The following is a 20,604-nucleotide window of genomic DNA, read 5'->3' as shown; positions in this document are numbered from 1 at the left end:
GAAGAAGAAGTGATGGTTGGAGGAAACATCAGCTGCTGCATGAATGAATTCAGAATAAGCAGGTTACTGCAGAGCACGTCAACGTGTTGTAACCTGGTTTCTGATCTGCAGGATGAACAGATGACTGAACGAGGAGAGAATGGTTTCACAGTTTTCTTCAACTTATTAACGTCTGAGTTTCATACAGTCATAAAGTCTCGTGTTCTCTTCCTTCAGGTTCATCTTATACAAGGCACCCTATCAGAGAGGCCAGCTCACAGGTCTGGAGTATATCTACATTGGTCCAGATAAAGTCCTTGACGGAACAGTAAGCTCATCAATGATCCTAGAGGCATCCTAGCAAACACCCTGAGGCCCATCTTTACCAGCACAATGGTGAGTGTGACTGTATAGATCTGCATAGATTCAGGTCTCTGTGTCTGTGGTTCTGATCAGGTCCTGACAGTGCTGTAGGTGTGAAATCTCCAACTCCAGCTGCAATTGGTCACTGTATGGCCAAGACCCTTCATGTCACCAGGCCATACAAAAAGGAGAAACACCATCCTCTCTCAGTCATGAGAGGAGTTGAGCTCTGTTCTTCTCTGAACTCCTCGAGAGAGGAGTTCCACACTCTTCTCAGGAGTTCTTAAGAGAATCGTTGACCTTTGTTGACCTCCCCACATGACATGCAGTCAGTCCTAGATGCCATCTTTGATTCCGCCATCTTTGTTACCTTAAGTAGCCATGTTTCCATTGCCCCCCTCCCCCAACACTCACACACACTGAATATTTTGCTGGTCTTTTTAATGTTGTATAAAAGTGAGTATTGCTAACCTCTGTGCTGCAGAACTCCAAGTCCTTCAACTTTTACTAACTATTGATTTGGTCATTTTGGTTGTTGTTATTAACTTAGTTATTAATCAAGGTTCCAAATTCATAATTAGTGTATATTATCAGAGTGATTCAATGAATTGGCAAACAGGTTCCCTGAGGTGGAGTTAATGTAAAGTCTGTTAATTCATGTAATATTAGTTACTTAATATTTTTACTTTGATAGCCAATAACTTGTACTTGTGCATGACACAGCTCATTTATTTAAATCTTTACTAAATGTTGTTTCCTCTGCATCACTTGTAGCCAAAGGACTTTGGATTCATCAGCTACAGCGATCAGCCTCCAGATGGGAGAAGTGTTTCTAATACACATGGCCACAGTAAAGGTGAGCAGGGAAAACAAACACTCAACACACACTGATTTACCACCTGACTTCAGATGACCTGTGGTCTGACTGTTCATGTTCCACAGGAGTTGTGATGGTGGATAAAACTGGAGACCAGGGAGTCTGGCTCCTACACAGCACACCAAGGTTCCCTCTCAGAGATCAAAATAAATTCTGGCCTAATGGTGGAGCAGCGAATGCTCAGACATTTATCTGTGTAACGTTTAAGTACGACCAGTTCAGAGCTATAGGTAATGTGTTACATAACTTCATATTTACAGTGTTTGAATGACATGTCTCTATAACTGAGATACTGTGTTGTTTCCTCAGGTAAACACCTGCAGTACATCGGAGCTTTCCCATTTGATGATCATATTCCAGACAGCTTTCACAAAGAGCTTAAAGATGCTAGAGATGGGGTCAGACTTCCCCCGTCTCTACTTTCCAGTCACTGACATCACGTGGAGGTCAGCTGTTTGGTAGCATTGCTAAACAACAGTCAAATATAGTAACAGGTGAGTTTCCTGTCTGTTTCCTGTGTAAGAACTGAGGAGAGTTCATTCTATTTGACAGAAGGAAAACTGTCAGTCACACAGCTAAAGGTAGCTACAATCACAGGTTCAACCACTCTGAGGAAACACAGCAGATTCAGGTCTTCATTTAGGCCAAAGAGGATCAAGAGTATGAAGCCAACATGTCCACATTTATCCTCTGACGTTTGGAAGAAGCTCTCAGAGAAGCCTCTGTGACCTGAGCTTTAAATACTCTCTGTCTAACATATCTCCTGTTCTTCTTCTTACAGTTGGAGATCTTTACGTCTCTATTGCTTCACTACCAGAGGTAAACAGTGATTTGTATGTTCAGACCTGGTTAGAACGGAGTGGTACACCTGCTAAATCCTTCTGTCCTCCACAAGGAAAAAAGTGCAAAATATTGAGTCTATACATGTAACTGGTTTGGGTGAGTGGGAACGCACAAAAGATCATTCAAAGTGGTGTGTAGCTACAGATCAAAACAGACCTTGGACCTGTATCGCTGATGTGAACAGAGCAGATTCCCAGTTTAAGAGGCGTGGGGGGGGCACTGTGCATTATGGACAAAGACATAACAGATACATTCAGCCTTTTTGTGATGCGTGCAGAGCTTTGTTGAAATGCAGGAACACATGAAGGAACAGACCTGGGGGGTGGGGGGAAAAGAAGGAAAGAAGGAAAAGAAGTCAAGTATCCCTCAGTCTATCTAATAATCAGTGTCCTGACTCGTCAGTGAAGGACTAAAGAAGTTCCTCTCTGAATCCTGCTTCTCCTCTGTTTGGCTTCTTCTGTGTTTGAATTCATCAGTTTAAATGTTGGTAAATTGTGTCTGCAGCACTGCTGGAGAACCTGTTCATGTACAGGTGTTTAAATGGTCTGATGTCATCACTCCATCATGAATGTTGATGTGGAAGTGAAATGTCTGTGTTGGAGAAATGAAATAAAATCAGGCAGAAACACCTTGTTGTCCTCTCGTCATAATGATCCTCACTTTTCTCTCTCGACATCTTTGTCCTCAGTCACGTAGCTACAGAGCTGTATCCACTTTATTAAACCACTGAAACTGAAAATACCACCACAACAAACTGCAAGTGAAGGCAGCATGAGTCTCTGTTTCAACAGCACAGTAGTGAGTTTAACAGCTGAAAGTCTTGAAGTCTTGGGACCTGTTCAATGCTGAAATGAAGTCTCTGGCTGAAAGTATATAGGAGTATTGTGCCATTTGTTTGCATGAAAACCTGAATGTTTTGACAGTCGACTGGTTTCTGTAGCTGAAATGATGAAGAAGTTAGCGACATAAAAATGTTCAGAAGATGAAAAACTGGATAACAACATTAACACTCTGTATGTAGCTGCAGTTCCTGACTCTGACCACTAGAGGCAGTAAACACTGGTGATTTTACACCAATGACAACACACACACATTATCATATGTCACTTCTGGGGACATTACATAGACTCCTGTTCTAACCCTAACCTTAACCACTGACCCAAAAATCAGCTTCTTCCAACTGAGGACACGACTTTAGTCCCCAGTTAGTCTTTAGGCTGAACTTTGTCCCAGAAGTGGTGATAGTCATGTTAAAGGTGATAAAAACAGCATCAGTGGAACATTGTTGCTGATTAAACTGTGTTGTTCTATTCCAAACGTTGGTTCTGGTTCTAACAGCTGATCCAGTCCAAAGACTTTGATCCAGAGACTTTGTAGTAAAGTTGACACATGATGGACTTTAAAGCAGAACAGAGCTGCAGCTTCATCTGCTGATTGTTCTCCACATTATTCATTCATCATCCTTTGGTCTGGAAAAGGTCAGAAATGAAGCTGAGAGTTTTTTCTCTGATGTGATGTTCAGTGTGAAGCAGGAGCCATTTTCAGGTGTGTGTTTGTATTTTATACCTCCGACCAGCAGGTGGAGCTGCCTGGCTCTAAGGTGACTGAGACAGAGCTGCACCTGGGAAGTAATCAGGTTCAGGTGTGTTGGTGCTTTGTGTTAGAAGCTCAGACTGTGCTTCTCTGCTCTCTGTGGAACATTTGATCAAACTTGTGGCTGGTGGTCCTACATGATCAGCTGCTTTGTTGTTGTTTGATTGAGAAGTGTCAGTTAAACAGGAGAAAATGGCGCCATCTGGTGGAGAATAGTAAAAACTACAGTGTTAAAATCGGAGGTCCAGTTCTGGCTCTGAAGTGTTTAAGACAATGAATCTTTAGTTAAATAACATTTAATTTCTGTCTTGATGTGTAAAAAACAGATCAGTGATGGTTTTGATGAGTGAAACATTGGGAGTATTTAGTTGAATTTCCATAGTTTCCACTTGATGAAGTCAGATGTGGTGATCACCTGATCTCAGGTCTATGACTCAGAGAGTGTACAGAGATTATTAGGATGAGGCTGAATGAGAGAGAAAATCATCATGACGAGAGGACAACGAGCTGTTTCTGTCAGATTTTATTTCATTTCTCCAACACAAACATTTCATTTCGCATCAACATTCATCAGATTACAACCAGGAAAAGTCCTGCTCTCTGATTGGCTCTGTCTAATCATTACGAGCTGTGTGGAAACTTCATCCCAAGTGTTGATGAAGTTATAAAGATTTTAGAGAGGTGGGAGTTTTTTTTTAACTTTTTGCTTCTTTTTTTTTCTTACGTTCTTCTGCATCTTTACAAGACTCTGTCTCTTTCTTAAATGACATGAATATTTCTGCTATGTTTTTGTCCTTGATGCACAGTGCCCCCCCATACCTCAAAAACTGTGTTTTTGCTCTGTTCACATCAGCGATACAGGTCCAAAGTTTATTTTCATCTACACACCACTTTGAATGATCATTACCAGGGCTCCACTCACCCAGGTCTTTAATCTGTACAGATTTAATATTGTATACATTTTCAGGTCCTTTGCAATAGGAAATGTCACCTTCTGTATCACTGTGCCAGGTCTGGACATTCACATGACTCTTTACTTCTTTTGCAATAGAAACATAAAGATCTCCAACATAAAGATCTCCACCAGCAGGATCTTCATCTAAAAGAACAACAGTAGTAAAGGAGTCATGTTACCCAGATTTACTGAATCCTGATGCCTTTTCACAGTAAAAGTGTTGCAAGAAGGACAGACTAGCAACAAAAAGCAGCTCGAGAATTTTCTGTCAAGCGGTGGTATGGTACGCATCATATTCTGTAACTCAATTAAAGTATATAGAATTTGTAGTTAACTACAGTATTTGAGTAAATGTATGTAGTTACACTTCACCATTGTATTAGATCAGTAAAACCATATAACAGCAAAAAAAGAAAAAGAAAAAAGAAACACAATTCAATTTCTTTTAAACTCCTTCTGTTACTTGTTTAGAGGCACTTGTTGGTGGTCACACGTACCTATCTCCATAGGGCTCCCATCCTTAGAACAGTCAACCATGGGTTCATCTGTTGGTTAAAAATGTATAAAACAGACATTATTTGGACTGCCTGACATGAGCATCAAATCTTGTACAAATGAAATTCATGATGAGTGGTCCAACCATGACAAAGACAAATAAATAGATGGTGTATTGGTGCAACGTAGGCTACTATTTGCTTTAATTTTATTCATTTTAACGAAATGCAACAATAAATAACTTGAATGAAATCATCTGACCTGATTCCTCCACTTCCATCTTGTCACTGTCCTGTCCAGAGCCAGGTTTACCTGTAGAATAAGTATTTAACAAATAACTTTTATTGCTGTTTTCTATCAAATATTATGTACCTTAATAGCTATAAGGGGAAAAATAATTGATAGGTAATAGAATATTATCAAATTCAGATCTTTAGTTTACCCATTTAAGTTATAGTTGAAGAGTTGATGACTTTAGAGAAATTTACCCCAAAGTTAACAAAAACATTTTGTTTAGTTAGTTCATTTAGCTTGTTCACAGCACAAAGCATGACAAGCATCTACTCCCTGCTCACTCTTTGACTTTTCTGCCTCTTCACGATCGTCCTCATCATCATCTGCAGCTTGATGTTAAATAACTGTGATCTTTCACAACTTCAGCCAGCCAAAGCTGTTTTCTTTTTTGGTACACCCTTACTGCACTATGCTATATCTCTCTTTCTGAAGTTATCCATGTTTCTGCACACATTCAACTGAACTGGAACAGCAAAGTCAGCCAGCTAGCCTGATGGTGAACAGCAGCGATTAGGTCTGTTCAGTTTCTCCTCATAGAAGCTGTTCATCAGTTTAGTTCAGTTTGTTATTGTAGAAGTAAAGACCTTATAGGTCAGATTTTTCATCCTTCATATTTCACTCTCCTGGTGATGTGGTGGTTCATGTTTTTTATCCTCAGTCTGTGGGTCTGAATAAAACGGACATGAATTAAAAATGTTATCTCCCCAAAATTGTTTAAGATTAGATAAGATAATCCTTTATTAGTCCCGATAGTGGGGAATTTTACAAGTTTCTCTCTATGTGTAACTTTTCCACCTGAACACATCACCCTGGATGTTTTCATAATTCATTTTTTTTTCTTCAAACATTTCTGGCCTTAAATGTTTAGAACAACATATCTTTGGTTAACAGTTTGACATACTGAGGGGGAAAGTCTTAATTTTATGCAAGATCCTCTATTGTCCTGAGCTCAGTCACACTACAGGAAGTGTCTAGAATGTGTTCAACTTGACTGCAGTTGTTATATCTCCACCTCAGCAGTCAGCAGCAGCTCATGTTCACCATGAAGTCAGGAGAAGAATCTTGAAAACCTTTTGATAACACCAAAGATGGTTGTTGGATGACACATGTCCCGCCCCTTCCTTGAAACAACCAATCATCTGATAAAACATATGAAACCAACCGTTTCCCTGATGCAACATGTGTCAACATATAACCTGTGGAAAAAAAGGTTTTAAACCAAACCCACCAAACTCTTGAAGAGGTTTTTATAAGATCTGACTGGTGACTGTGTGGCTGCAGTTTTTATGGTGATCAGTGAAAGTGAAGTTAGGACTCTGTCCATTCATGTAGAGAGGAGCCTGATCAGCCTGAAATAACTGACCTGATGTTATCTTAGTTTGCATAGATATTTTTCAGCTGACAGTTCAGATCCTTTTTCAGTGTTTATCTGCAGGTGAGGAGCAGAGACATTTACATTTTCACACAGTAACAGGTCATCTGACCTTAAATACCTTTCCTTTGGACTGTGGAAGAAAACCGGAGCCTGTTAATTATGAGGTGGAAACCACACCTGTGGCAGGTGATTTGATGGATTTACTGCTGTGCTGATAAATGTGTGTTCTTTAACTGAGAGATGCATAAATCTCACCTTTTTCTTTTACTGCCTGTTTTTTAGCAATGCTGTAAAACTCCACGTCTCCTTTTTTTATCAGCGGCTGGAGTACACCAGGTGGATCTAGTTTGTTCCAGTTCACAACATCTTTAAGCTCTTTAAGCTCTTTATAAAAGCCGTCTGGAATATAATGGTCAAATGGGAAAGCTCTGATGGACTGCAGGTGTTTACCTGAAAACAAGAAGACGTTTAACATTCAGTTCAAACACTGAGGCCACATAAATGGTAAAAACAAACCTGAGCACATTACCTATATGTTCGATGTTGCTGGCTCACTGGGAAACTTCACACAGATAAATGTCTGAGCATTTTTTGCTCCACTTGGAGGCCAGAATTTATTTTGATCTCTTCTGAAAGGGAACTGTGGTGTGCTGTGTAAGAGCCAGACTGCTGTAGTTTTATCCACCATCACAACTCCTGTGGAACAGGAACAGAGAACAGGTCATCTGAAGCAGCTTCACCTGTATCAGCACTGTGTTAGCCACTGCACTTTGTTTGGCCAGGTCATAAATCTAAAGAGACTTTGGTTAAATAAAGGTTAAAGAGCATTCTGAGGGTGAGAACCTGAACCACGAGAACAGGCCACAGACTGAGGTCCAGTGGACCTGAAGACACTAATAGTAGATTTTAGAAGAGACCTGCAGGCTGAAGTTTCCTGTCTGAGGAGAAACCGGCAGACTGCTGTAAAACAGAAACCAACAGCGATGCTCTCACAGATCGACTGACTGACACTGACTGACGTCACACATCCTCCATTCATCGTATCTCAGTAAAAGGTTGATGATTATAACGAGTGAGTTTCTACATTTGACTTTACTGTACCATGACATATGTGTTTTAGACTGTTGGCTTCAGAAGGACGACATCCGACTGACAGGACTCAGAGACATGTTCTCTGTCAGAGACATACCGTCTCTGCTCACCTTTACTGTGGCCAAACTTTTGGTTGTCAGCACTACACCCAGGAGGCTGGTCACTGTAGCTGATGAACCCAAAGTCTTCTGGCTGTAAATGATGCAGAGGGGAGAAGATTCAGTGTAAATGTCTAGGAGATCCATCAGGTCTGACAGCAGACTTCTAATGAAATCCCACAGAGAGCAGTGAGACTACATTAACATCAGTTCATCTATTAACTGTCACAGACACTCAGAGAGATCTGACACTGGGCCTCTAGAGACCTGGACCCAGACAGGTCTTCAGCCAATCACAGGACTGACACACAGATAGACACTGGCATTAACTCAGTTTAAAACCCAGTGGAAACCAGAGCACCTGGAGAAAAACCAGGGAGGACACAGAACTCCACCCAGAAAGTCCTCAGCTGACAGGATCCAACCCAGAACCTTCTCAGTGTGAGGCCATAGTGCTAAACTCTGACCACCATACTGCCCATTCAGCTAACATCATAACATGCAAATGCAAAAGCAGTCTGCACATTTAGTTTTCTCTTTACAATTGCAAACAAAAACCTGAGACACTGACCAACCACTTACCAAGTCAACCAGTACTGAAATCTGATATCATTTTAAATGTGTAACTGTCAGTGCTGGTATTCCTCCTGTTCCTCTGCGCTTCACCTGCAGCACTGTCTTTCAGGACCAGGTCTTTTAAATGAAAGACACTGAGGTGTGGCTGACAGCTGCTGTACACAGAGCTCAATGACCTACAGCAAGAAAAAGAGGCTCGAACATGGAGCTGATTTTATATTTTACTCTCAGAGACTGCAGCAGTACCAGACCATCATATCTCACACAAAGGGAAACAGAGGACTGCAGCTCTGAAATGATCCTCACCATTTTTCTGACTGATTTCAAGATGGGCTCCAAGGTGTTTCCCAGGACATCTTTGATGTCAGTACCAGTACGTTTAGTGACCTTCCCATGTGCATCTGGACCAATGTAGATATACTCCAGACCTGTGCGCTTGTCTTTCTGTTTGGGCGCCTTGTATAAGATGAACCTGAAGGAAGAGAACACCGAGACTTTATGACTGTATGAAACTCAGACGTTAATAAGTTGAAGAAAACTGTGAAACCATTCTCTCCTCATTCAGTCATCTGTTCATCCTGCAGATCAGAAACCAGGTTACAACATGTTGACGTGCTCTGCAGTAACCTGCTTATTCTGAATTCATTCATGCAGCAGCTGATGTTTCCTCCAACCATCACTTCTTCTTCTTCTCTGACCTTTCAATGTATGTTACTGTGACTGAATGAGGGAGGTGTGTGTTTGATTGTTGCATCAGTGCCTGGTAGAAGGTCAGTGTTGTCTCACCAGTCCACTTGTCCCTCGTTCTCATCTTTGCAGGTGACTGAGGCGTCAGAGCTGCAGCAGAGCAGACTGACAGCCAGGACAAACCTCCACATGGTCCCTGAAACAACATCAGCCTCAGCATCATCTGTAACAATCCACTGATCTCATAAAGATCATTATTCTGAATATAAACCTCATGTTGTTTGTTGCTGAGTGTCTGTGGTCTGTATTCACCTTGTTGATATCTGATCAGCCTCATGTTCATTCAGTCCATTAAACACAGGTAAAGGCTCGCTGCAGCTACAAGACTGAAGACTAAACACACAAGTCCTACATTTAGTTCTTTAATCTGTCACAGAGCAGCTGTTCTCCTCCTCTACTGAACTCCTCTGAGTTCTCATTTAGACTCTGTTTCTGACTCACATGAAGCTGAAACTGAAGATCAGTGACAACAGAAAATCAAACCAATAATATATTCCTGACTGTAAGGTCACCTCATCATCACTGCAACACATGATAAAATGACCGTCTCTGTGATAATGATCCATAAGACTGTTAGTGTTGAATAAACCTTTAAACTCAAACTGGACTTATGGACATTTATCTCTTCTTTCATTTTTAATTACTGTGCAAAAAAGAATCAGTGAAGAGCAGAATGAACATTTATCTCATGACTGAAAAGAGAATCTTGTTTGTATCAGCAGCAGGTTTTAACTGTAACTGAGATCTTTCTCTGATCGTGAACCAAAACAGAGCGATGCTTGTCAGCTTCTACACTCAACCTGACCACAGCCACCCATCAGACATCCACCCTCTACATTTGGTGACAAAAACTTCCCATCACCCCCTTCACCTGTCAGTATCACTGCTGCCTTGCTTGTTGCTCCACCACCACCACCTGAGCATCCAGCTGCAGGTTTAAGATATTCCCTCTTCCCTCCCCAGTATCTCAGTGTTCTGCTGCTGTGATGAACATTTCAAACCTGAGTTCTCTGAATGAACTGTGGCTGCTGTTTGAGGATCATGGAGAAAAAACTCTCCGAACAACCCTGATTAGTCCAAAAGAAATAAAACATCACCTGTTTTCAGCTTCAGAGCAGGTCAGGAGTGATGCTTCGTCTTCGTCTTCGTCCGCAGCTCCCTGCTGCTCCACCTGAGCTCACCTGGCTTTATACCTCCACCTCCGTCAGCCTCAGTCCAGATCACCCACTCAGCATCCATGAGAATGAATGTTATCAGTTCACAGAGAGACAAAGTCGTCTCTCCCTCAGCAGGCAGCAGCTGAGAGCTGATTTGAATGTGGAGGAGGAGCAGCTGATTTGATTGAGATGTGGATGTGAACAGGATGAGGGTTCCTGTCATGTTTCGCCTTCGGTCTGTTCCTTCAAGTTTTCATGCCCCCATGTCTCTCAAACAGGGTTCTTGCTCTTTCCAGGTCCAAGGTTTATTCTGATCTTCAGTTTTACACAACTTTGAATGATCATTGCCATGTTCAAAAAAAAAAAAAGTGTTTTAAACCAAACTCCTCAAACTCTTGAAGAGGGTTTTATCAGATCTGACTGGTGACTGTGTGGCTGCAGTTTTTATGGTGATCAGTGAAAGTGAAGTTAGGACAGCTGACAGTTCAGATCCTGTTTCAGACAGTGTTTGAGAGTCAGATCCTGTTCTTTGTGTCCTTGTAATGGAGTCTGTAGAGTTCAGTGATCATCTCTCCTCTTTCAGTCTTTCAAACACAGTCTTCATTATTTCATCAAACAAAGGCTCCAATAACGTTTAACGTTATCATCTCTTCTGTTTTCCATCTTTTATCTGAGTTTTACATAGAGAACTGAACCTGCAGCACATTTCAGTTTAGATAGAGACCTGTGAGTACTCCTCCTGCTCTTTATTTAAATCAGGTTGTATCAGAATAAAAATGATGTCTGTCCTCAGACACAGTGAACTCTGATGACCTCTGACAGGATCAACCACAAAACTCATCCAGGCCCAAAGTTCATGTGTGTAATGTGTCAACATTTCATTTCCAGATCAGTTTAACACAGTTCATCTGAACAATCTGAACACAACGTATTCTGTTTTAAACTTTACTGCATATTTCTGATCTGTGTCTACATTCATGACTTCTGACAGTTTCAGTCAGAGATGATGTGAAACTCTCAACATGAGGAATGTTTCTATATTAACACAACCATCACATTGAAGAGCCTGTAGCACCAGTACCTGATGAATCTGACCTTTATTTACCTCAGTGTCGGTGTCAGGACTTTATTTAGAGCAGTCCTTCATCTTATCATCTCATCTAATTTATCAGGTTTTATACACTCACCGCTTCACTGGAGATGCCTTGTTAATGAGAGAGGTCAGAGGTCATGGTCAGACTGGTTGGAGCTACAGTAACTCAGATAACCACTCCTCACAACTGTGGTCAGACTGAACACCTCTAACCGTGAGGTGGATGGACTACAACAGACCATGTCAGGTTCCAACAGTCCTGCCTGTCAACAGTCCAGGCTGCTGTTGGTGGTGCAACAGTGTGGGGAATGTTTTCTTGACTCACGTTAGGACCTTAATCCCAATCAATCATGGTCTGAATGTCAAAGTCTATCTGTGTGGTAGGATGTGGTAGAACAGGTGATTGGCAGCTTGAATGTGCAGCTGACAGATCAGCAGAAATGATGTGAAGCAGTCATGTCAACCTGGAGCAGAAACTCTGAGGAAAGTTTCCAACATCTGGAGGAATCCACAGCAAAAAGAGGAACTTGTTCACAAGCAGACATGGAACACACACTTAACAGGTTAAGGGTTTTTAATGAGGGTTAAAGATTTGTTGGGGAATGAGGAGACAGTTAGGTTGAGGGGTGAAATGTGGTAGAGCAAGAGAAGACCTGGAAAAAAAAACACCAAGACACTAAACACACCAGGGAAAAGGGTCAAAAAGTCCAGAGCTCTTTTGCTTTGTAACATTTTATTAAGAGAATCTGTTGTGTTTCATCATCATAGCATGATATCACATCTGTAATCATCAGGTGGATGTTTGAGATTGAGACTGAAATATGCAGTAAACTTTAAAACAGATGTAGACTTAGACCTAGACTTAGACAGACTTTATTGATCCTTTGGGATGACTCCCTCAGGGAAATTAAGTTTCCAGCAGCTTATAGAGACAGAAGCAGCACACAGGACAGTGCAACAACAGTTTGCAAATGACACAGAATATAAATAGAACAGGATAAGAGTGAATTAAGATAAATATGCTGAGTATACTGGACTGTATATGGCATTAAGATAAATAAATATAAATATACTGAACTGTATGTGGCTGGCGGTGGAAGAGGTTATTGAGTGTCTGGGTGGGTTATTGCACATTAAGTGGTCCCACTCCCTTCTGTCCTCTGTACCCTATCTCCTCCTCCCCCCAAGTGAGGAGTTGTAGAGTGTGATGGCATGATGGACAAAGGAGTTCTTCAGTCTGTTGAACAGGCTCCTCTGGTTGCTGATGACGGTGTGCAGAGGGTGGCTGGCATTGTCCATAATATCCAGCAGTTTGTCCAGTGTCCTCGTCTCTGCCACCATCACCAGAAAGTCCAGCTACATTTTCACAGTGTGAAAATGTAAATGTCTCTGCTCCTCACCTGCAGCTAAACACTGAAACAGGATCTAAACTGACAACTGAAAAATATCTATGCAATCTAAGTGGAAGTGCGGCCACATGGCAGCCATCTTGGTAACATCAGGTCAGTTATTTCAGGCTGAACAGGCTCCTCTCTACATGAATGGACAGAATCCTAACTTCACGGCCCAGGAGGCAGAGCAGGTCCCCCACTAATGTGTGTGCCAGAACGTCCTATTGGACAAGATACTGAAGCCCAGATTTCCCCTGATGGGTGTGTGAATGGTTGTGTGTGTTCATATATAGAACAAGCTGTATGATTGTGTGTAAATGTGTAATTGTCAGCTGTAGTTTAAAGCATTTTGAGTGGTCGACATGACTACAACAGTGATATATGAGCACCATTTAACTTTCACTGATCACCATAAAAACTACAGGTTCACAATCACTTATCAAATCTGATTAAAGTCACTTTAAGCGTTTGATAAGTTTGTCCCAGAATAGAGCTTTTTCCACAGGTTATATGTTGAGACTAAGACTTTTCACTAATGTGAAAAGACATCAGGATTAAACAGTCTCACTAACACGGCTCCTTTTCTACTGTTGTTCTTTCAGATAAGTATGTTGGAGATCCTTACATTGGGGAACTTTACGTTGCTATTGCCAAGGAAGTAAATACTGATGTGTATGTCCACACCTGGCACAGTGCAGATCTCTCTGCCTCACATGTTCACATTAAAGGAAATATACACATTACAGAGCTTGGTGACTTGAATCCTGGTAATGATCATTCAAAGCGGTGTGTAGGTAAAGACAAACCTTGGACCTGTATCGCTGATGTGAACAGAGCAGATGCCCAGTTGATAAGGCATGGGGTGGTGGTGGGGGGGTTAGGATGAAAGGGTTCAAACCTGATGAGGTTCAGGTCTCTGCAGATGAAATATTTCAGATTTAGACTCTGGTGAAGGTTTTTGTTCTCTGGAATAAACATCTGACGGGAAATAAAGCAGCTGTAAGGTCTCGTTCAGTCCAGCAGGTGGCAGCAGCTGATAAACAAGAAACTCATGATAATGTTAAACTTTATCTATGTAACATACAAGAGGTGAACAACTATAGACTTTATATAAAGAAAATATCTGGTTCTTCGTGAAAAGTCAGAGCTACAAAGACGTCCGTGAACATAACACTGAAGGAGAGAAGTCAACTACAACTCCCATACTGCATTTCACTGATAAACATCCAATCACAGGCTTTAATTCTGTCGCGTGCTCCGCTAACAGAGTAGCAGCTAAAGATGAAGCTGTGTAAAAACCAGTAAAAACTGTGGGCGGTTTGTGAATTAGTTTAATATCGACTGCGACGTTTTACTCAGTAATTAAACAACATTTCGAGTTCGCCTGAACTTTGCTTCCCGCCTCTGACTGTCTTCATCTCCACAGCAACAGCAGCGGAGCCTCATGGGTATTGCAGTATTTAAATCCGTCCGCCATGTTGAGGAAACGGACTGAGCCTGACTTCTCTGAAACGAAGAGTAAATAATTCAAAGTGGAGGTGGAAACATGAACCTGTGTGATAGCTGCTACGTCCAGCCCCGCCGCTGCGGCTGGGGCCGGCCCGGTGGCTCTGTTTCCGGGTAGTTGTTGTAGGACTAACCGGTGTAGTGACGGTTGTGGGACCCGCGGCTCCTCCAGCAGCAGAGGGCGCTGTTCTCACCGTGACGCCCCCGTGTTTATGGTTACCGTGGCAACAGAGCACCGGTCCTGTTTGTGATGTTTTAACCGGCTCCGGTGAGTTCACCGTAACCGTCAGAAAGCAGATTTAATTAGAAGTTTCGGATCTTTTCCACCGGAAGATGCTGCTCAGCCAGAGAAGAACCAGGTGCCGGGAGTTCACCGGACCGACGCCTCACTCCGTGGCCGTGGTGAGTGTCCCCGAGCCCCGCTAACCCTCCTCACAGACACCGGCACCTGTAAGACTCAGCGATGAACCACATACCTCACTTTTTATTAAATTCAGAGTATTAGTTTACTACAGCGGAAAAATAACAAGTAAAAGTACTTTACTAAAAACTTTAAAGTTAAAAAATAATTTTACCGGAAGTAATGGACTCCATTTCAGAATAAAATATCCTGTTATTGGATTATAATTATTGGTTTATTCATGTGTTCATCACTGCTGCAGATGGAGCTGATTTTAATGAGCTGGGCCCTCAGTGATCAATGTTTACCCATAATAATACATCTTCAATTATCTGTTGATTATATTTAGTATTATTGATCTTAACCTGCAGACGAGCTAGAATCAAATAAATGTAGTGGAGTAAAAAGTTCAGTATTTGCCTGTGAATTATAGAGAAGAAGAAGAAAGCAGCAGAAAATAAACAAACAAACATCCAGACTAAACCGTCATCGTGTCTTTGTGTCTGTGTTGAATCAGAGAGCGAAGCTCCCGTCGTCACGGCCCGCAGACCACCTGATCCTGGAGAGGCAGAGACAGGACGCCGCCCGGGACCAGGTCCTGGAGTTCACCAGGTACCAGCAGACCTGCGACGTGAAGAACTCGTGGCTGAAGAGTTCGGACCGTCACTTCCTGAGAGGAACGGTCCAGAGAGAGATCAGAGCTGCGATGAAACGACACGAGTCCGACATCGAGGAGAGGAGACACAGGTTCGTCTGCAGAGAGACTTTTATCTCAGCTTTTCTATCAGAGATACACTCATACACGTTTCTTATGTCCATCTCAGGCTTCGTGAGCTGTTGGAGGCAGAGGAGCAGCAGCTCCTGCAGGAGGTGGAGGAGAAGAAGGAGACGACAGTGGAGAGACAAGCCAAGATGAGAGAAAAAGCCAAAGTCCTGAGAGAGAGAAGAGAGAGTGAGAGACAGCAGCTGGTCTCAGACAAACTGGATCAGCTGTTCAGGTGAAGATCAGCTGCTTTCAGCTCCTCCTGTTTAACTCAACTGATCAATGAGCCTGAACTATTGATCAGGCCCCAGATTCACCTGCATCAGGTCTGATAATCACAGTAAAGAAACATGGAGACGTCACCTCAAAGTGTGAACTGAACAATCACTGATTAACCAAACAACGCAGATTTAACGCAGACGTCATCATCACACACCTGCTGTAGGTATCAGACGTTCAGAGTGTGTGCTGTGTTTCAGGGAGCAGTGTGACGAGCTGCGGACCATCCAGACCAGACGCAGGGAGCAGCAGGTGTGTGCGGAGCGAGAGGCTCAGGTGAGGAGTGAACAGGAGGAGCGGCAGCGGCGGCAGGAGGAGGAGAAGCTGTTTGAGGAGCTGTGGGAGGCCGATCGTCGAGCCAAAGAGGAGAGGGAGAGGAGGAGAGTGCAGACGCAGCAGCAGAGGAACATGGAGCAGCTGGACGTCCTGAAGACTCAGATGGAGGCGGCAGAGCAGCAGAGACAGAAGGAGAAGGAGCTGAGGGAGGAGGAGGCTCGACTCAGGGTCTGTTTCTCCTCTGAACTCCTCCTCTGCAGTCTGACGTCACATTACTGTTTCCTGCTCCAACCTCTCTGAGTCTTTGAGTCTCTGAGTCTCTGAGTCTTTCTGCTGCTTCACTGTGACGAGGGAGAGAAGAGGAAGTGACTGCAGCTGATCAGTTACAGCTGACCTTAGCTAACCTAGCTAACGTTAGCAGGTCCCCCTGATCAGCTCTGGGTTTTACAGGCTGTTTCCTGCTCTGAGCCACAGCTTCATGTTTCAGTTCTTTTCTCTGCTGCTCAGCTGAGGTGAATAAAGCTGGTGAGGTGAAAACAGACGACCTTAACTAGATATTTCACTATTTTTTAGGAGCACAGAAAAGGACTGACAGCTGAAACATGAAGCTAACGTTAGCACCAGCTGGTGTCAAACTATTTTTCTGTAACTGATCAGCTGCAGCTGTTTCCTCTTCTCTTCCTCGTGGCAGTGAAGCAGCAGAATGAATCTGAACCGTTTTTAAAAACTCAGATCTGCAGCATCTTAGAAACAGGAGAGACTCAGAGAAGTTGGACCAGGAAACAGGATTTCCATCGGTCTTGACATCAGACAGTCAGACACAGCTGGTTTACAGCTCCGCAAACTTTCTTCTACATTCAGACAGAGAATGAAAGTGATAAATGATTAGAACAATCAGACACAGGAATTAAAGCTTTAGTGTCAGACCTCTGTCCAATCAGCTCATGATCTGTCATGTGATCCAAGAAAGAACATTCCACCTGAGTTGAAACCTCTCAGATGTAAAATGTCTTCAGAGATCAGGTGTTAACATCGTGCTGTGATAAAGGTTGTGATAGTTTCCTCTGTCGTTCCCTCACTGCAGCTGCAGCAGCAGGAGATGCAGCTCCTGCAGCAGCAGCGGGAGCAGCACCAGAAGCTGCGGGACCAGCAGACCAGGCGGCGGCAACTGGACCAGGGCTTCAGGCTGAAAATGAAGCGTCTGGCCCGAGAGCAGCAGGACGAGCTGCAGCTGGACATGAGCATCCTGCAGCAGCTGCTCCGACAGGAAACAGACGAGAAACAGGAAGCTGCTCAGAGGAAGGTAAACACACCTGAGGAGCAACACCTCAGCCCATGTAGTTACTACAGCTGGCCAGCAGGTGGGCTCAGAGAGCTGTAATCACTGCACACTGCAGTTCATACAGAGCTGATCCTGAAACCAGGAAGTCAGTTAGCATGTTAGCATGTTAGCACTTCCTGTTGTCAGTGTGTTTCTGGTTAAATGTCTGAAATAAGGTCTGTGGTTTTAACACAAGCTCAAGACATTTTCAGGTTTTATTCTCCGACATAAAATGGGTCAGTAAATCCCCCACTCCTGATGTTTGAAGCTTTTACGTGTCTTAAAAAAGGCGGTTGCTAACGAGTGTCTAAATGAGACTACAGAGGTTGTCGGGGACGTTAACATGAAAACCCATCTACTCACCAGTCCACCTTTACAGCCTCGTTGTGTTGTGGTGTTGGTCTGGATCAGAAAGTTTGTGTCTCTCAGACGGAGCTGCGTGAGGAGCAGAGGAGGTACCGACAGTATCTGTCTGAGGAGCTGCAGAAGCAGAGGAGGGAGGAGAAGGAGACGGAGCGGCTGATCGAGGAGAAGCTGAAGGAGACCTGGACCAAGAGGGAGGAGCAGAGCCGCCTGCAGCGGGAGGCCAGGACCCGGCTGATGGACGAGGTCCTGGAGGCTTGGCGCCTGCAGATCCAACGGAAATGTAAGAACCAGAACCAGAACCAGACTCAAAACCAGACTGTCACAGGGACTGTCGCTGCAACAATAATGTGTGTGTGTGTGTGTGTGTGTGTGTGTGTGTGTGTGTGTGTGTGTGTGTGTGTGTGTGTATGTGTGTGTGTGTGTGTGTGTGTGTGTGTGTAGTGGACCTGAACCTGCAGCAGTGGGCCGAGCTCTGCAGAGAGAGGGAGGAGCTGAGCAGAGCGATGGAGGAGATGAAGGTGGAGGAGGAGGAGGAGAGGAGACGGTACGTCCCCCAGCATCCAGAACCAGAACCCTGTTCCTGACCCGGTCTCTCTCTGTGTCCTGGTCCTCCCTGTACCTGACTGACCCAGTCTCTCTCTGTGTTCTGGTCCTGACAGTCAGAGGCAGACCAGCGAGGCGTACCGGGCTGACCTCCGGGCCCAGATGGAGCAGCAGGAGCGGGTCCGGTCTGAGGCTCAGGCTCAGGCTCAGAGGGAGCAGCAGCAGGGTCTGATCCTGCAGCAGCTCTACGACCAGAAGAAAAACCAGATCCTGTCCAGACCGGCGTCCCACAGCGCCTCCTCCTCCCATCCCTTCAGGAGAGCAGAGGGGTCCAGGTCTGCCCCCAGACCCCGTCTGAAGCCTGAACAGGAATAAAGTCTGTTGTCTGACCTCTGACCTCTGTCTGTGCTCCTGTCCTCTCCGACCCCGCCCCCTCTGTGACATCACACAGCGCCCCGCTGCCTGTTGGGTAACGCAGTGTTGACTGAGGCAGAGGGAGGTTCAGGTTGTGTAAAGTGTTGTTGTGAAACAACGATGGAGAAATCCCAGAGTCAGTCTGAGCCCCAGGTAACAACAGGTGAGTCACAGTCAGCTGATCACCCCCCCCCCCCACAGGAAACACTGTCTGTAGGACGGAGCTGCTGTCAGCTGCTGCTGCTGGTGTCCCAGTGCTCCCAGTGTTCCCAGCAGACAGAGGAGAACATCCAGAGCTGCTGAGACATTGATTCACATTTCACACATAAGCTTGAAAAAGTTGCAGAGCCACAGAGAGACGTGTCACACCTGGAAACACAGGAACAGGAAGTCACAGGTCCGTCTGTCTGAGGAGGAAGAAGAAAACCACAGGTCAGAGGTCAACACTCACTCATCTGATCTCAGGAGTTATTTTATTAAAAGAGAGACACTGATGCACCATGGGTAAATAATGTCTGCAGGTAAAGAGACGTCCAAACCACATCTGTTCTCTGGTTTATTAACCAACTAAACATACAACAAACTACTGATCAAACATCTAACAAATAAACAAACAAACATGAACCTTTGACTGATTCTTATTCTGTTTATTGTGAATATGATCAGTTCACCTGCAGGTGAGCCTCTGTGTGTTTTTAAACCTGCTGAAGATTAGAAAATAAAAGTAGGAATCCTCTGACAGGAAGTGTATTATATTATTATATGATGTGAAGCAGCAGACAGACGTGACAGTGATGTTACACCATCTGATCCCTGTTTATGGAGAAATTCTAAATCACCTGGAGAAGTCGTCTAAACTGAGGTGGTGGCCTCTAGTGGCCAAAGTTACACAAAACAATCCTGGTGTTTTTTTAACTTTCAGGACAGAAACATATTTAATAATGGAATAAAACTGATGAGGACTGAGATTCAGGTTTGACCTGTTCCAGTGTGATGTCTGTTCATCAGTTCAGGAGCCTCCGTGTTTTTACCTGACACCTGTGAGGGTTTAACAGGTGTGAAGCAGAGACTGAAGTCCCAGATAAGAGCAGGGAGGAGGTTATTTAAAGTCAGCGAGCTGCTCCTGCAGACTGAGAAAGCCTGTTCTGGGTGGACCGGCGTCGAGTCAGATCCATCAGGTAAACACCTCATACCTGCAGAGGGAGTGGTCTGGGAGTGGACTCATTACCTGGTGTAATAATAATAGTTAATGCTCTGACTGAGCTGAGCTGCTTCCCACACTCTGTTCCAGGCTCCAGGCTCCAGGCTCCAGGCTCCAGGTTCCAGGTGATCTAATGCAGCACAGAAACCTGCGGAGCTGCATGTGAGGACCCACCGACCCCCCCTCCACCCCCCCTCTGAGAGGATGACGAGTAATTATTACCCCTTACTCTCAGGTAAAGGCTGTTTATGGTGTCTTTAACGTGTGTGAGGCAGCAGCTGAACTCTGAGCGTTAATGATCAGATCTCTCTGTTACACAACCTTCAGATAAAACCTCAGTGCTGCGAGTCACAGGTCAACAACCTGCAGGTACTCTATTACAATGTTACTTCATTACAGTGTTCTGTTAGAGTCATCATATATTACTGTGTCAAACAGAAACCGCCTGATCTGTAGTTAAAGTTAAAGAAGTAATGGAGTAAAAAGTCCAGTGTTTCCCTCTGAATGAAGCAGAGGAGGATTACTCAGGTATTTAGTTACATTACAGCTGTTAATGACACACTGACACACCAGGTGTTTTTATCTGATGATGAGAAGCAGAAGAAAG

At 43.9% G+C, this 20,604-nt stretch overlaps 3 protein-coding genes across 3 annotated transcripts; 2 read left to right on the top strand and 1 right to left on the bottom strand.

Moving 5' to 3' along the window:
* Positions 1-304: 304 nt before the first annotated feature.
* Positions 305-2,690, top strand: LOC108875538 (plancitoxin-1-like). Its single transcript, XM_018664535.1, has 5 exons — positions 305-375; positions 1,117-1,198; positions 1,285-1,449; positions 1,529-1,713; positions 2,001-2,690. The coding sequence occupies exons 1-4, from the start codon at positions 373-375 to the stop codon at positions 1,651-1,653; spliced, it is 375 nt and encodes a 124-aa protein (XP_018520051.1). The 5' UTR covers positions 305-372; the 3' UTR covers positions 1,654-1,713; positions 2,001-2,690.
* A 4,613-nt stretch (positions 2,691-7,303) lies between these two features.
* LOC108875537 (deoxyribonuclease-2-beta-like) lies at positions 7,304-9,420 on the bottom strand. Its single transcript, XM_018664534.2, has 4 exons — positions 9,327-9,420; positions 8,847-9,012; positions 7,977-8,058; positions 7,304-7,470 (listed from the first exon to the last, which is right to left on the bottom strand). The coding sequence occupies exons 1-4, from the start codon at positions 9,416-9,418 to the stop codon at positions 7,304-7,306; spliced, it is 507 nt and encodes a 168-aa protein (XP_018520050.1). The 5' UTR covers positions 9,419-9,420.
* A 4,921-nt stretch (positions 9,421-14,341) lies between these two features.
* LOC108875536 (cilia- and flagella-associated protein 53) lies at positions 14,342-18,771 on the top strand. Its single transcript, XM_018664533.2, has 8 exons — positions 14,342-14,836; positions 15,352-15,581; positions 15,659-15,832; positions 16,077-16,380; positions 17,237-17,455; positions 17,903-18,119; positions 18,281-18,383; positions 18,499-18,771. The coding sequence occupies exons 1-8, from the start codon at positions 14,768-14,770 to the stop codon at positions 18,755-18,757; spliced, it is 1,575 nt and encodes a 524-aa protein (XP_018520049.1). The 5' UTR covers positions 14,342-14,767; the 3' UTR covers positions 18,758-18,771.
* The last annotated feature ends 1,833 nt before the right edge of the window (positions 18,772-20,604 follow it).

This window comes from Lates calcarifer, unplaced genomic scaffold (genome assembly GCF_001640805.2).
Source record: "Lates calcarifer isolate ASB-BC8 unplaced genomic scaffold, TLL_Latcal_v3 _unitig_5693_quiver_813, whole genome shotgun sequence".
NCBI classification, from domain to species: domain Eukaryota; kingdom Metazoa; phylum Chordata; class Actinopteri; family Centropomidae; genus Lates; species Lates calcarifer.
This window is presented reverse-complemented; position numbering and strand designations above follow the sequence as displayed.